General features: G+C 36.3%; 1 protein-coding gene across 3 annotated transcripts in view; it reads left to right on the forward strand.

Annotated features, from left to right (window-relative positions):
- The window catches only part of ZNF407 (zinc finger protein 407), a 654777-nt gene extending 642523 nt beyond the window's left edge, over nucleotides 1–12254 (forward strand). For all 3 annotated transcript variants that reach the window (XM_074201492.1, XM_074201493.1, XM_074201495.1), the window contains exon 9: nucleotides 9357–12254. In XM_074201492.1, the coding sequence (XP_074057593.1) occupies nucleotides 9357–10720 (1364 nt within the window). In that variant the 3' untranslated portion in view covers nucleotides 10721–12254. The remainder of the gene's footprint in view (nucleotides 1–9356) is intronic.
- Nucleotides 12255–15284: the final 3030 nt, after the last annotated feature.

The following is a 15284-nucleotide window of genomic DNA, read 5'->3' on the forward strand; positions in this document are numbered from 1 at the left end:
AAAAAAACTCATCTTTCTAAGTTCAAATTCTGCCTCGTATTCACTATGTGACCCTGGGCAAGTCACTTTCCCCTATTTGCATCAGTTTCTTCATCTGTAAAATGAACTGAAGAAAGAAATGACAAAGGACTCCAGTTTGTTAGTCTAGAAAACCCCATAGAGTCTTCCTTGACCAAGTAAAAACAAAACAACTGTATCTCTTTTAGACTGTAAGCTTCTTGAGAGGCTAAAAAAAAAAGTTAAAAAAAGGATGGAGAATAAGCATTTATTAAGCACAATAAGCATAAGTACGTTTTTTTTTTAAAACCACTGTTTCCTTTGATCCCCATATAACTCTACGTGGTAGATGCTGTTGTTACAGTTGAGGAAATCCATGCAGTCTGTACTTCAGTGACAACCTGGTCAGTCTCAGAAGGAAGATTTCTTTTGTGGTCTTCTCAACTCCAGACCTAGTTCCGTATCCACTGGCAGGTGCTATGAGGTTTAGTTTGGTTTATTTTACTCTTTGGCTAACACCTAGCTGTGGTTTTAAAATGTTTAATTTATTTTGTTTTGGTTTCTCTGGAAGATTTAAACATTTTTAATTCAATAATTAACAAAGCTTCCTCTAATTAAAAGCCCATCTCTCCTACTTGGTAGAGAATTATCTTAAGATTTAACATTATTTTGAGTAATTCAAACCCCAGTAAATTGTACATTCATTGATTTGAAAACCAAACAAGGATAGTGTGTCTCTCTCAATTGTGAAATAAGAAGTGAAGTTCACTTCTTTCTTTGATATTAAAGCAGGATAGGTCTTCTTTGGCCTATCAAAACTACAGGATATGTATATATATATATATATATATATATATATATATATATATATATATATATATACACATACATATCATATATATCATATATATGATACATATATGTATATAGATAGATAGATATATGAATTCTTGAGAGTCCTCTGCAAGTAAGCTAGACCTGTTCCTTAAAATGAATGAATGAATGAATGAATGAACAAACCATGTTAAAATGATAGGAACTTTTTATACCAGGGATTTTTCATATTGGGATTTCAAAGCACAGTTTGCAGTCTAACTTTATGGGGACATTCCTGTCACCATCTGTGAAGTAATCTAGTAGAATTTGTTTCAAGTGTTCAATTATAAACTTCTGACTACTGTTTCAAACTGGTAAAATAAACTAGGGCCTACAAGGTTTCTGTGAGACTGCAGAAGTGTGGAGAGGGAACCAATGAAATTGAGATAACCCTTTTAAAAGGTATGCTCTTAACTTGCTGAATGAGGATCTGTAAGCATAACTTCTATTACAGTGAAATCTTCATGCATGAAAATGAAAATATATACCTACAGGTCTGATTTAATACAAAATTTCTTTGGGTTTATGACTCTAAAGGTAAAATATTGTCCTTTGCTCTTTGTCATTTTCAGTAACTGTTGAAATATTTAAGACCATGGATACTGGATCAGGATGAAATGAGGATCATGAAAGAGTTTTGAATTGCCATCTAGAGTCTGACCTTAGTTCTGTTTACTAGTCAGTGTGACTTTTTTATTATTATCATTGTTCATAATGTGATATGATTTAATGATTTGACAAGAGAAAAAAAAACTTGGTCCTTAGATTGATATACTATTTTGAATTGATCATACTTTGACACAGATTACATTGTTATACGTGTGCAGATGGATTTCAATGAAGGAGCTCTATGATTTAGGATGAATTATGTTTTCATGAAAAATATTTTCCTATTCTGGACAGATGTAGTCATTTTCATAATTAATAATAAAGTTTTTAGATATAATTCTCTTCAAATATGTGTCATGGAACAAATATTAAAAATTAATTTAAAATTACTGAATAATAACAAATATACATAGCCTATGTCCATTTATATAGAATGATTTTAATTGTTTGGATGGGTTCAAATTTAGTCAAAATTCAGATTTAGTCAATATTCTGAAATAAAATTGTATAGCTTAATTTGTTGTATAGTTATATTTAACATTTAGTGCAAATGACAGAAAATGATACATCTTTGTTTTCGATCAAGTGATGACTAAAAATTGGTTTTTTTACTAATACCTACCTGTAACCTGTCTAAAATGCAATTTATATCCTTGAAAGTGATAAAGAGAAAGGAAACACTGATTGATCATTGTTCTTCCAAAAGTGAAAGTGGAAAAACATCATTTACTTGTGTGACTATGGGAATTGGGAGCCATGATGATTTTATCAGCCTGATACATATTCTGTGACCTCAGAAAAATTGCTCATGTAATCACTGGGCCTTAACTTTTTCTCTCTCTGGAAAGTGGGGATCATTATACATATTGTCTGTTATATTCTTTGAATCAGAAATGTTCTCCCATATGCAGGTGTTAGAATTGAGTACATTAAGTTATTTGAAACTATGGTTTGACTGTGAGCTTATGTGATATGACATATTTTATAATACCAAGTAATTATTATTGTCTAAGAAATGAATAAGTTACCACAGCAATTATTGATATCGATTTGACTGGCTAAACTATTGGTAGCTGCTGTTATAAAGTTAATTTATTCCCTGTCTTTGAAATTTCTAGAAGGTTATATTTCATTGAATTTCATTTTGTCATTTTTCTGCTTTCACGTGAGAAACTTAGAAGATTTGGTGACTTTAAAATATGTTTCTAATTTATTAGCATAATCTGCTAATATTGTTTCATTTTAATAGACATTAAGTATGATTTTTTTACTTCGTTGTTAAAAATTATACTTGAAATTGAAATTGAGAGAAATTATATGTGACTAAGAATCATAATGTCATGAGTACCCACAGAAAAAGAGCCATACTATTCAGAAAATGTACAATATATAAAGTATTTTATTTATAACAGTAAACCATTTCAGATTTCTAGACTGTACATCACACCAAATCACTTTAGAAAATAAAATACAATGATACCAAAGGCTTAATTAAGCCATCTATAAACACTTAACAACTTCAGAAAAAGCTCAGAAATCTAAAATATGGGAGTGTTAGTAGAAACAGTATCGTTTACATATAATATTAGCACAGGCTTTCTTTCCTATAATATTATGGATTTCACTCCAGGACAAGTCTTTTTAATGCCATCTTTATCTGCTACACGATGCATGAAATCTACTTTCTGTTTTAGAACTGCTAATGACCTTTGACCCCTTTAGTGGAGACACAATGTGACCTTTCTATTGTCATCAGCTTTCATTCTCTTGAAAATTCTATGAATTTTTATTACAAATTTTTTTAAACCAAGCTGAGGCTTCAACAAATTACTTGACACAGATGAGATGAAGTTGTTGAAGTAGTGTTAGATAAGTTTTACAGCCAGCATGTGTGCTGCTGAAGAGTACAAAGCCAGTGTCCTACAATGTCATACACCAGTAACTGCTGAGCCTACTATTGGATAAATACATCATTTTATGGAACATTGATTGTTCTATAAACCCAATGGAGTATTATGCTCTATGATCAAACCATTTAGATTGTGTGTAGAGCACAGAAAATGCCATATTCAGGATGGTACTAAAAGTGCCATTTGTGTATTTTATGGATGTCATTACAGGGGAAACTTCTCTCTGTAGGCCCTGTTTACTGCAAAATTTTTTAGTCTGTAATGACATTTTTCATTCACAACGTATGCCTTCAAGAGAGGGGGCCTTTGTTTTATTTGTTTCATTCGAGTTTACTGCACAAATTCTGTACATTTTAATTAAATGTAAGCTTAACAAAAGCATAAGGTATTTATTCTGTTGGGAAAAAAAATGATGACAGTAAGGAAAGGAACACACACACACACACACACACACACACACAGAAGTAGTCAGGTACTAGCCTCTATCTGTGGTTTCTCAAAAGCATGGCAAACAACTACAGAAGACCTTTAACAAGTTGTGTTTGGTTTTTGGAGGGTGGGGGTGGGAAGAGTGAAATATTTCAGTAATTTAACCCTTTCATCCTCTGCAATTATAGATTTTCTGTTCCTAAATTACAGAAAATTTCACTTAAAGGGGGAAAACTAAAATGCAAGGAGCCATAAAGAAGACGTTCATTTTCTGGGAGAAAAAAACCCTTTTAACAATCCATTTCCCTAAAAAAACAACCCCTTACCCAAATCCATTAAAAAAACTTTTTTGATTTCAACAGAATATAAACTATCACACACTTTCCAATAGAAGTCAATAATGTATCTCTGAAAGTCCTGATGTTCTCTGAAAGCTATAGGGTCAGGATTCTTGAACTGTCAGTATATTGCATTCTAACTTCACTTGAGAGTCTTTCACACAAAGCTTCATTGTGCACTGTTTCAAGTAAAGAGGGTTTGGGGCAGGGGACAGAAGAGAAATAGTAACAATGAATTTAAATATGGCATCTGATTACCTTCAATGTGCTGTGTGAAAATCAGATATTTTTTTTTAAATAATGTAGAGAGTAACGTATATTTTACTTTGAACAAGAGTCCTCCATTAAACAACTTTAAAGGACCGGACTTAGCTACAGTTTGTGTTTCTCTATCTGGTGTTTGGTTACTTGGACTCCAAAAAAAAAAAATAGAAGAAGAAACCTGTGTCATCTACAATTCATATTTACTAAGAAGATCTCTGAAATTGAAGTTGATGTTCCCAGTAAATTCCTGGTCCAGTTAAAATTTAAAGTTACAGTAGAGATTCACATTAGTTTAAATGACACTTGAACTTCTACATAGCTCAACATTAATTCATTATGGTTGAAATGGAAGAATCTTCCGTGGGTGAATCTTTTACAATCTGATTGAGGCTGTTACATTTTATAGGAGCCATTTTTCAAAGCAGTACTGACAGCACTCGAAGTTATTAAATTGCTGAATCAAAAGATGGACCTGCAATCGCATTTATGAACTGTGATGGAATAGCTGGGCTTGCAGTGCGCTGAGGTTAAGATGTTGGTGTAGTTAAGCTTCATCACACCCCTTAGTGACAGCAGTATTTACCCATGTAGTTTACTTTAATGGTCAGGAAGTGGCTTAACTCACCTCTGGATTCAAATAGATTAAGTAAGCTGCTCAGAATAGCATAATTATCAGTGCTTCAAGGGATTCACTGGATAACTCTGCACCCAAGAGACTTTTTTTCAATTGCAGAGTAAAGGCTGGAGTAGCATAGCCCTAGAAATACACCATTTATTTCAGGGATTATCCAAGAACAGGTTGCCTGTTTTTTCTTCTCCATCCCAAAAAGCTTCTTCCATCTCTGAAAATAAGTACGGTATAGCACCATATGATTTGAAGGCTACTTTTATTTGTCCCCTTTACCTTTATTTCCTTTTTCATCAGAGCTGAATCAGAATCTAAAATGATCTGAAAAATAAGAAAGGGACAAGAGCTAACTGGAATAAATTCTGCAAGTATAAGTAAAATATAACCACCAAGGAAGGGGAAATTACAGTGGTGCAGTGATGTCAGGGTAGGGGTGGTGGTAAGGGAATCTTTTCTTTGGAGTGAGAAGACCTAAGTTTTGTATCCCAGTTTTGACACCAGCTATGTAATCCTAGATTAGCTGTTTCACTTTGCTAAATCAGTTCTTTTATCTCCAAAATGGGAATAACACTATACTTGTTCTATCTGCCCTCACAGGGTTATTTTGAGGAAAGCACTTTGTAAACCTTAAAGATACCAATTTGAGCTATTTGCACATCACTAAAGTCAAAAAACAAACTTGAAAATGTAGTAGGAAACAAATCTAAAGATTTTAATAGATGGTAAACTGAACCTTTTAAAATTTTTATTTTAGTCACCAAGCATTTATTTTTTCTCCTTTTATAACAACCTCAATGATGAATTTGCATAGTCAGGCAAAAGAAATCCTGTCATTGGCCTTGTCAAAAAAAGTATTTCTCATTCTGCTTCTTGAGTCTATCACTCCAGAAAAGGTAACCGACAGGGGCCTCTGGATTCTATTCTGATTCTAGAACTGGGAATGGTGAAAGCACTCCACAAACACTGGTTAATTGATAATAGCCAACATTTATATTACATTCACTTTGTGTTAAGTGCTTTGCATTTCTTATTTGATTTGATCCTTACAACAACCCTGGGAGTCAGGGGTTATTATTAGCCCCAAGTTACAGAGGAAGAAACTGAGGAAGTGATTTGCCTAAAGTCACCTGGTTAGTTAAATGTCTGAGGTTACATTTGAACTCAGCTCTTCTATTCTTGACTCCAGGCCTGGCCACTGTGCCACTATATAAGAACATGGCTCTTCATCATTTCTGGTCACACAATAAAAGTAAATGGGATGTTACAATAAGAAAACCAAAGATTTAGATTAGATGAAAAGACAATGAGAGTTGTTATGCATTTGAAGGGAACTTGTAACTTCTCATCTCAGTGCTTAGCACAGTGCATGCATGACAAAGTAAGTACTTAAATGTTTGATAATATAAAATCGGTAAATAATTGACTAATCCTTTGTAGCAATCCTCATAAACAGAAATTTCTCATTAGTCTTAAGTAGCTGACAATAATAAATTCATATAGCATTTATTTATATTGCACTTTAAATTTGTAAAATACTTCATGATAAATTCCACCTAAGATGGGAAAGAGTAGCCCTGGGAAAGACTGCAGATTACTTGGTTCTAGCTCATGTTAAGATTGGAGTCATTTTTATGTTTTACTTCCACACCTCTCACTGCCTTCAGAGAAGGAAAGATCATAAAGTAGAAGTACATTTCAACAATACATCTTTTTAGCCCCCCTTAAATTCAGAATTCACAATATAGAAATGACCTTTCATTTGGGGAAAAACGTCTTCACTTTCAACTCTTCATTACCCTTCCCATATATAGAATTTTCCCAATCCCTTTGCAAGTTGAAACAGAAAATGTTGATGAAACCGAATTGTGTGTGTGTGTGTGTGTGTGTGTGTGTGTGTGTGTGTGTGTGTGTGTGTTTATGGCCAGGGTTATAGAAGAGTTCCCCCCCCCTTATTTAAAAATCAGTATCCTTCTATAATCTTTTTTTCTGATTTTGAGAGATCTCAAGTAACTGGAGAGCATTTTATCTCTAAATTAAGAGTCAATCAAAGGGACTAATAGGTGTTTTTTTTTAGTGGGATAAATAAGGACAAAGATTTTTAAAAATCTTTTTATTCTCAAAATGATGCACAAAGCTAGCTTCTATTGAAATACATGTAGTCCATGAAGAAATAGAAATTTTCATTGTAGGTTGACAAAACTGATTGAAAAAGAACTTAAATCAGATTTACATTGAAATGTGAGCATTGTGTCTACTTAAATGGCTGAATGCTTTCCCATGACTACAAAGATTATAATTTAAAGTTATTTCATTTCACTAAATTAGAAGGAAATTTTTGATCAATATCATATATTATTTGGAAAAATTAATAATCTTCATGGATGTATACACGTGTGTGGTAGACAATTCAGGTATCTATAGATAGGTTTGTATAGGTATCTAGATATTCTGCCAACTTGGTTTTGTGAAAAGAATACTAGATTTCATCTTGGAAATTGAATTTGAATTCCTACTCTGTTAATGGTGTGACCTTGGTCACATCAATTTATTTCTTAAAGCCTCAATTCCCTTACCTGTAAAATAATTAAGTGAACTGGATTTCTTCTAAAATCCCTTTTAATTCTAAATCCTATCATTGTACAATCTGTAATATTCTGAATATTCAAAGATAATATTACTATTTTCTGGACTAGAACTTCCACAAGTAGCAATGTATGTTAAAAAGAGCCATAACTATTCTCAAACTATTAACCCTCCATGAAGAAAAGAAAGATAGTTCATCAGGATTAGTGAATAGACTTATTTAGGAAAATTAGTTAGGAGATTCATGATCTCAGTATTATCTTTTTTTCTCCTTTCCTCTACTTGCCTTCTATTTGGGCAGTTACCACCCACTTTGTTGTATTTTCTTCCTCTAAATATCTCTTGCATTCATTCTCTTTCTTACATTTACAAAGTTACTTCATTATCCTTTGCCTGGACTACCATACCATAATCTCTTTACTGGTTTTTCTATTTCCAGTCTCTTCTTCTCCAATGTATCCTTTGAACATCTACTAAAATAATTTTCCTAAGGCAAGGTTCTGGCCATGTCACTTTCTTAGTCAAAAACTTTCAAGGGCTATTATTTTGGTACTTAAGAGTTCCCCACCATCTAACTTCCACCTACCTTTCTAGTTCTATTTTATACCATTTTTTATAAATTCTATATCCCAACTAAACTCACCTCCTCATAAACTTGATACCTCAACCTCTATGAATTCACACAGACCATTATCCTAGTATATTCTGTCTACTCATTTCTAACTCTATTCAGTGAAACTTTTTCCAATTTTCCCTAGATATTAACCATCTTTTCCTTGAACTGTAGTTATTTATGAGAGGCAGCCTGGTGTGGTGGTTAGGTTGCTGACAGTCCCACCTCTGACACTAGCTATGTGCACTCCCTAGAACTTATCAACTGAGTCATCATTGATGAGCTATGATTAGTTTGATAGAACCTTGCACATTCTCTCTGTTGACAAGATTGTAGATTCTTCTTCTATTTCAGTAAGCATATTTCTACCCATCCTGTATCCCCATTATGTAGCATAATGCCTAGTTCATAGAAGGCATATAAGTAAAGATACATGGAATTTGAATGTCATCATTCTGATGACATAAACAAATCATGCATTATTTTTCCATATTATACCTTCAAATGTGACATTAATCTGAAAGAAATGTATTCTTCAAAACCCTTTACTAGTTCATAGTGACATGGTACATTAGTATCTTCAAAGCACTTTACATACTTTAGCTGATTTGATCCTCATGATTACAAGAAGTATTTTTGTAGGTGAAAAAATAGAGGCTTCCAGAACAGGTAAGTAATTTGCCTTGGGTTTACATAGCTAGGAATCAGAAATTCAAATCTGGACCTTTAACCTTTCCACTTTGCTACTTTTCTTAAATCACATTTAGGATTTCATTTGTATCAGGAAGAAAACTCCTGAAGAAACCCCTTCTGCCAATGCATCTCTGCATCTCCTTTGCAAGTTATAGTCTTTTGAGTTGTCTCTTGCACTAAGATGAAGGGCCTTACTCAGGGTCGTGGAGCCAATTTGCTTCAGAGAAAGGACTTGAATTCAGGTCTAACAAACACCAAGATCGTCTCTCCATCCATCATGCCATACTATGTCCTATCTAATAAGATATGATTCACAATTATATTCTGTTGTTGCTATTGCTAAATCTATAGATTCTTGTTTGACTTGCCAAAACCTTTTCTAAGAACACATGGTAACTGAGCATTTTCTTTCCTAGGAATTGTCTCCAAGTCCTATGAATGCCGCCTAAAGGGACAGGGAGCAACCTTTGTGGAAACAGACAGTCCTTTTACTGCAGCTGCCCTGGCAGAAGGGTCCCCAGTCAAAGAAAAGCCCCTTAGAAGCAGCAGGAGACAAGCACAGTCAACTGAACAAGTGCAGCAAGTCATCATTATTCAAGGCTACAATGGTGATTTTGCAATTGATGCCTCTGTGGAGGAAACTGCAGCCGCCACCCTCCAAACTTTGGCAATGGCTGGCCAAGTGGCAAGGGTGGTTCATATTACAGAAGACGGACAAGTCATTGCCACGAGTCAAAATGGCTCCCATGTGGGCAGCATGGTACCTGGACAGATTCTCACTGAGCAGTTAGCAGATGGGGCTACCCAAGTGGTGGTTGTGGAAGGCTCGGTGGGAGGCAGTGAAGTGGGAGAATCGGCTGACTCAGATGGGGCAGTGATGCAACAGGTGATGAAGCAGGAAATCTTAGACATAGCTGAGACCACGACCGCACCTCCTCCTGACTCCTCCTCTGCCCTGGATGCCTTGCTTTGTGCCGTCACCGAACTTGGAGAAGCAGAGAACAGGACTGGACGCCAGGAGAGAACTCGGTCCGGTCACAAAGATGTCTTGATACAGATGCCCAGTCATGAGGCTTCCAGTGCGCCTGCCGAGCCCGAAAGGCAAGAGATACAGATGTTCCATGAGATTCAGGAAAGTCCCTCAGAGGTGGAACCTATGGAAGTGGTGACCCAGGTCATGCGCCCATCAACCATCATTGCATCTCAGGAGCGAGCACAGGTTGCCTTTAAAAAGATGGTTCAGGGAGTTCTCCAGTTTGCAGTCTGTGACACAGCGGCTGCAGACCAGCTGATGAAAGAGGGCGTCACTCAGGTCATCGTCAATCAGGAAGGGACCGTTCACATGGTGGCCAGGGAAGGGTCTCAGATCATCATGCAGGAGGCGGGGAGCCATGCCCTGAGTATGCAAGGGGAACACGTGGATCTGGTGGAATCTGAGGGGGAGATCTCGCAGATCATTGTGACTGAAGAATTAGCCCAAGCCATGGTCCAGGACTCCAGTGGCAGCTTCCCAGAGGGCGCCACGCATTACATCGTTACTGAACTGCCCCAAGGGGTACAGGATGAACCCGGCATGTACTCCCACACAGTGATTGAGACTGCTGACTCTCAGGAGCTTTTGCAGGCCGACTCTGCTCTGGAGGCTCAAGCTGCAGCCTCTGACAGGTCCGGGGAACAGTTGACAAGCATGGTCATTTACACCCAGGGCAGCCCCCCAAGTGCAGCAGTGATTCAGAGCCAAAGAGAAAGGAGTGAACTTCAGGAGCTGCAGGAAACCTAGAACCCTGCATTTCCCAAGTGTGACCCAGGGCAGATGGGAAAAAGTAGGGGACACAGGGAGGCATTATGTTCCCTTGCGCTTTATTTGTAAAACTTTCCAAATAATGATGGAATCATTCCATCTGGGTACCAAATATGCATTTCCTGTGAGGTTAATGTTATTAGCTCCTGTGACCAGTTGCACCATCCACCTTACAAGCTGAAGACTTCTACCCACATTGCAGAATGGGATTCAGGAAGTGGAACAGGCAGATTAGGTTGCAAAATAGAAAAAAAAAAATCACCAAAAAAGAAATGATGATTTTTTTTTTGTTGTTCTTTGTTTGGGTTGTACCTTTTATTGCAATATGACTCCCTGGTTTGGTTCCTCCATTTCTCATCCACTTGTTGTTTCTAAGAAGATACTCCCTTATTTTTGCCTTTTAACAAGACATTCATTTTTTTTTCCCATTCCACTTTTAGAAATATTTTCCCTTGAGAAGGAAAACCAGGAAAATTATGCTTTTTGACTTAAGACATTTCTGCTCTTACAGTCTGGCATACTTGCTATTTTAACATTTTATACAATTGGTTAAAATTAGTAGCTACATTTATTATACTTTATAAACAGCAAAACTTTCATTCAGTTTCCTGAAAGTTTAGGATCACAGTGTCCCCAAGTAAAACAGGGAAATACAAATTGGTTTGCATTTGACATATAAAACCTCTCCCTTTAAACATGCTTACTTGATTCATTATTCTTCATTGCACTCTACATAAAGATTTCCTTTTAAGCATATGGTTAAGAAAGCCTTGATCTATGTATTCAGTAAAAGTGTACCTTGGTTTAGAAAGACCTGATGCCTGTAATTTTGACACCATTTCATACATAGTCTGTATATGAAATGTGCACTCTGGAAAATACTGTTCATATCAATATTTTGCCCTTTTAAAAATGGATCTTCATATAAATATCATTTTGCAGAGTTTTGTGAGTGACTTTGAAATGTTGGGTTTTTATGAAAATTCTGACATTGACACTGCAAGTAGAAAAAGGTGACCTTGTAATCTATTGTTTTGAACCAGAATGCCATTTATTTGTGTTTAGATGTGAACTTACAGCAGCTGTTCAATGCAAGTTCATGTTCCTATAATTTGTTCCTGATTTAATTGCTTTTATTTCTTTTTTAAAAAACTGTAAAATAGCTCCTTCTCCCCAATGCTAGAGATCTTTCATTTGGTTTGTTTGGGTTTTTGTTTGTTTGGGTTTTCTTTAAAATAAAATGATAGCATTAAAAGAGAAACAATATGATGTTTCATTTTAAGAAGTCAATGGAATGGGTACTCATTTGCAAAAACCCAGCAATGTATTTCTCATGTCACTGTTTGCATTTCTTTCCTCATGCTTTCTTGATAAGGAGATGATGACAAAGCACAATAATTTCTAAAATGCATATCTCTCATGTTTGACATAAATTTTTTGAGTATTTAGGTTTTGATCCAGGCAAGCTTCCATGATAACATCAAATTTTTTCATGATTACTGGACTAAAGTCAGCAGCTTTTATGAGAGAGAGAGAGAGAGAGAGAGAGAGAGAGAGAGAGAGAGAAGGAGGGAGGGAGGGAGAGAATATTAGAATAAAATATGGCACTTTTTAAAATAATGCTATTAAAATATGTTTTCTGAAAAAAAATGCATAGAAAAGATACTTCACTGAAAGACTGAAATATACTTTCCTTACTCTGCTTATAGAGAGCCACTGTCTTTTCACAAAATCATTTTCAGTGCTTTGGGTTTTGTCCATTCCTACCTCCAAAAAAAAGTAAAATTTCAAGTTTGACATCAAGATTCATAATTAGCTGAGTTTGACTTGCTCATCTTTCTTAAAAATGGCAGGCTGTTCACTTATTCTTAAACACTGTCTACAGCAAACAGTGACAGGACCAACTCCCGTTTGTTATCAGGATAAAGGTGACCTTTACAAAATGATGGCCCTCTGCAAGATTCTCACAGATATTCAAAAAAAAACGGAATGTTTTTCGGTGGAAATATTTCTTCTTGATCATTTCTCCTGTTAGCTGTAGCCCTGTGGTCTTGCAGCTTGGATGCTAATTCCTAACTCTGCTCAGTCCTGTATGGCTAACCTTTCTGCTGCAGTACAGGGTGTTGACACTGACATGCTGCAGTTTACCATTTGTGATTTATTTAGGATAAATATGTCTCAGGTGGCATTTAATCCTTCATAAAACCAGTGTAGCCTACAGTGTCAAACCAGCAATCACATTGTACGCACAATGAAAAGAGCAGACCTTTGCATAAAAAAATTGTGCAGAAGGTGTTTCTAGGCTCAGAAGTATTAAAAAGGATTCACTAAAGCTATTGTATACTGTAATTACCTATAGAGCCAGGTTAGTGTTACCTCTCTTTTCTCTCTCATTACACAACTATTGGAATGTAAGGAAGTTTAAAGAAGCACACACACAAATGTGTGCCTCAGAATAATGAGGCATGGCAGGGTTTGTGAACGGGACATTTATTGTAGCATGAATTGTCTGCAAAGAAGGAAAAGTTAAATTTGGTTCTTGAGGGCAAGTTCAAAGTGTGGTTTTCATATGGGGAAAATAGAGAGCCAAGGTCTGAGGGCAAAGGGCAAAGTGAGGACAGAGTAAATGGGGAAAGCTATGAAGAATGTAATCTGAAGAGGCCAATTAAGGGATTTAACTCCAAGGACTTTGGGCACACCAGGGGAAGACTTGAATTGCCCAAGTTAATATCTAGAAATAGTTTGGATTGTAATTGCTTTCTGAAGATGCATTCCTCTACTAAAGGAAAAGTTGGGCAGTACTATTCATGTATGGTGAAGATAACCAAATAATTTTCCAAGACAAGGGCCCATTTTTCCCGAAAATGAAGTCCCAGCCAGGGAAGAACTCGGCTACCTGAGATACCTTTCAACAGGGCTAGTAGCCCTTAACCTTTAAGCTTTATTTGAGGTGAGAGGTTTGTGGGCAGGGAAAAGAGGAGAGTGAGCTAAAAAAAGAAATGAATTGAAATGTTTCCTATAATGAGAAACACAGAAAAAATGCTTATAGCCATCACTCCCACTAATGGCCACCTCCAATGTTCATAGGAACCAATTCTAAGAAGCAGTTGTTCATGTAGTTGAGGGTGTTCATGTGGTCAAGTGGCTTGTACAAGTTCCGGTCCAGCAATAGAAATGAGGATTTGAGAGTCCTGAAAGAAATACACAGGGGATCCTTGTAGATATTAATTTAAATGACCCAGAGCCCAGGGAAATCTTGGCCCCTAAGGCAGACATAGTTAAAATGCTACCCTACTTCAACTATCCCCTACCAATGGGCCTTTCAGGCTATAAGAATGTGAGCTGCTGTGCCCTCCTCTGGTAAAGTAGCACATAAACAAATCTGATAGCTCCTAGAGTCTTTTTATTGGTTTTTGTTTTGTTTTCAGTTTTACCAAACCTTTAACTTCAATGAACAGAAAGGTTAAAAATATGATACAAGGAAAGAAGTTGCAGCCCCAGTTAAGAAGTCTAAAACAGAGTTAGTTCTAGTCAGAGAATTGAGTAACAAAAAAAAAGGTCATTCATTTGGAAAAGTAAAAAAGAATATGGGTTTTCTTTTATTTTATTGCACATTATTAGCCCCTGCTCCCTTCAAGAGCAGACCCAGCTCCCTTAAACAGCCTGCCCCTGTTCCATCTTGTTGAAGAATACAATTCGTTTTCTACTCCTCTAGGGTGATATCATTTTACATGAAGAAAAAAGTTAGCTCAGATGGCAGTTATACGTTTCGGAAGCACCTTCTAATCAGGGATTGGTGATTCATTATTAGCTTCAGCAGGCGATCCATCTGACATGTAAGGGGAAAAAATTAGCAGCTGTCACTGCATGATGAGTTAATTTCCTGATAGGCCTGACACTGAAAAGCCATTTGGAGACATGGAGATGGCTGATGAGAAAACCTGCCGCTGCTTTATAATTGGAGAAAAAGAAAGGGCAGAGAAAGAGGTGGGGGAGGGGCTCCAGCTAATCTACAAGTGGGGATGAATGTTTGTATATTTACTAAAAAGGCTGCTCCATGATAACCTCTATTACTGGCTAAGCTTGGCATGGTGGGTACTGAAGGCCAAGCCAGCCTCTCTTTTCCTTACTATCTCACTGTCCCTGGGCATCTGTAATTAGTATACAAGCTATTTTACTCTGACTTGACTCCATGTGAGTGTGATCTACAAGCATGTGATTGGGCAAACCGGTGGTGACACTGAAACCTGACATTTTAGTAGAAAGGAGAACATGATGCTCTCTTTTGGATAGTTCCCTCTGCAATTTTGTTAATTGACACTCAGGATTATATTTGAGTGTGCGCACACACATACACACACAGTTTAGATAATTGACACCCACTCAAAAAATAAATGCAAAACACATATTGTAGAAAATTTAGCATGGGGAAAATAGAAGGAAGCAGGGAACCTCAAAAGTACCTCACAATGAGTATATAAGAAGTCTAGTTTCCTTCAAAACTCTAGCAATTGCCCTTTCCCATAGGATCTGCTTCAGGTCA

This window comes from Macrotis lagotis, chromosome X (genome assembly GCF_037893015.1).
Source record: "Macrotis lagotis isolate mMagLag1 chromosome X, bilby.v1.9.chrom.fasta, whole genome shotgun sequence".
NCBI classification, from domain to species: domain Eukaryota; kingdom Metazoa; phylum Chordata; class Mammalia; order Peramelemorphia; family Peramelidae; genus Macrotis; species Macrotis lagotis.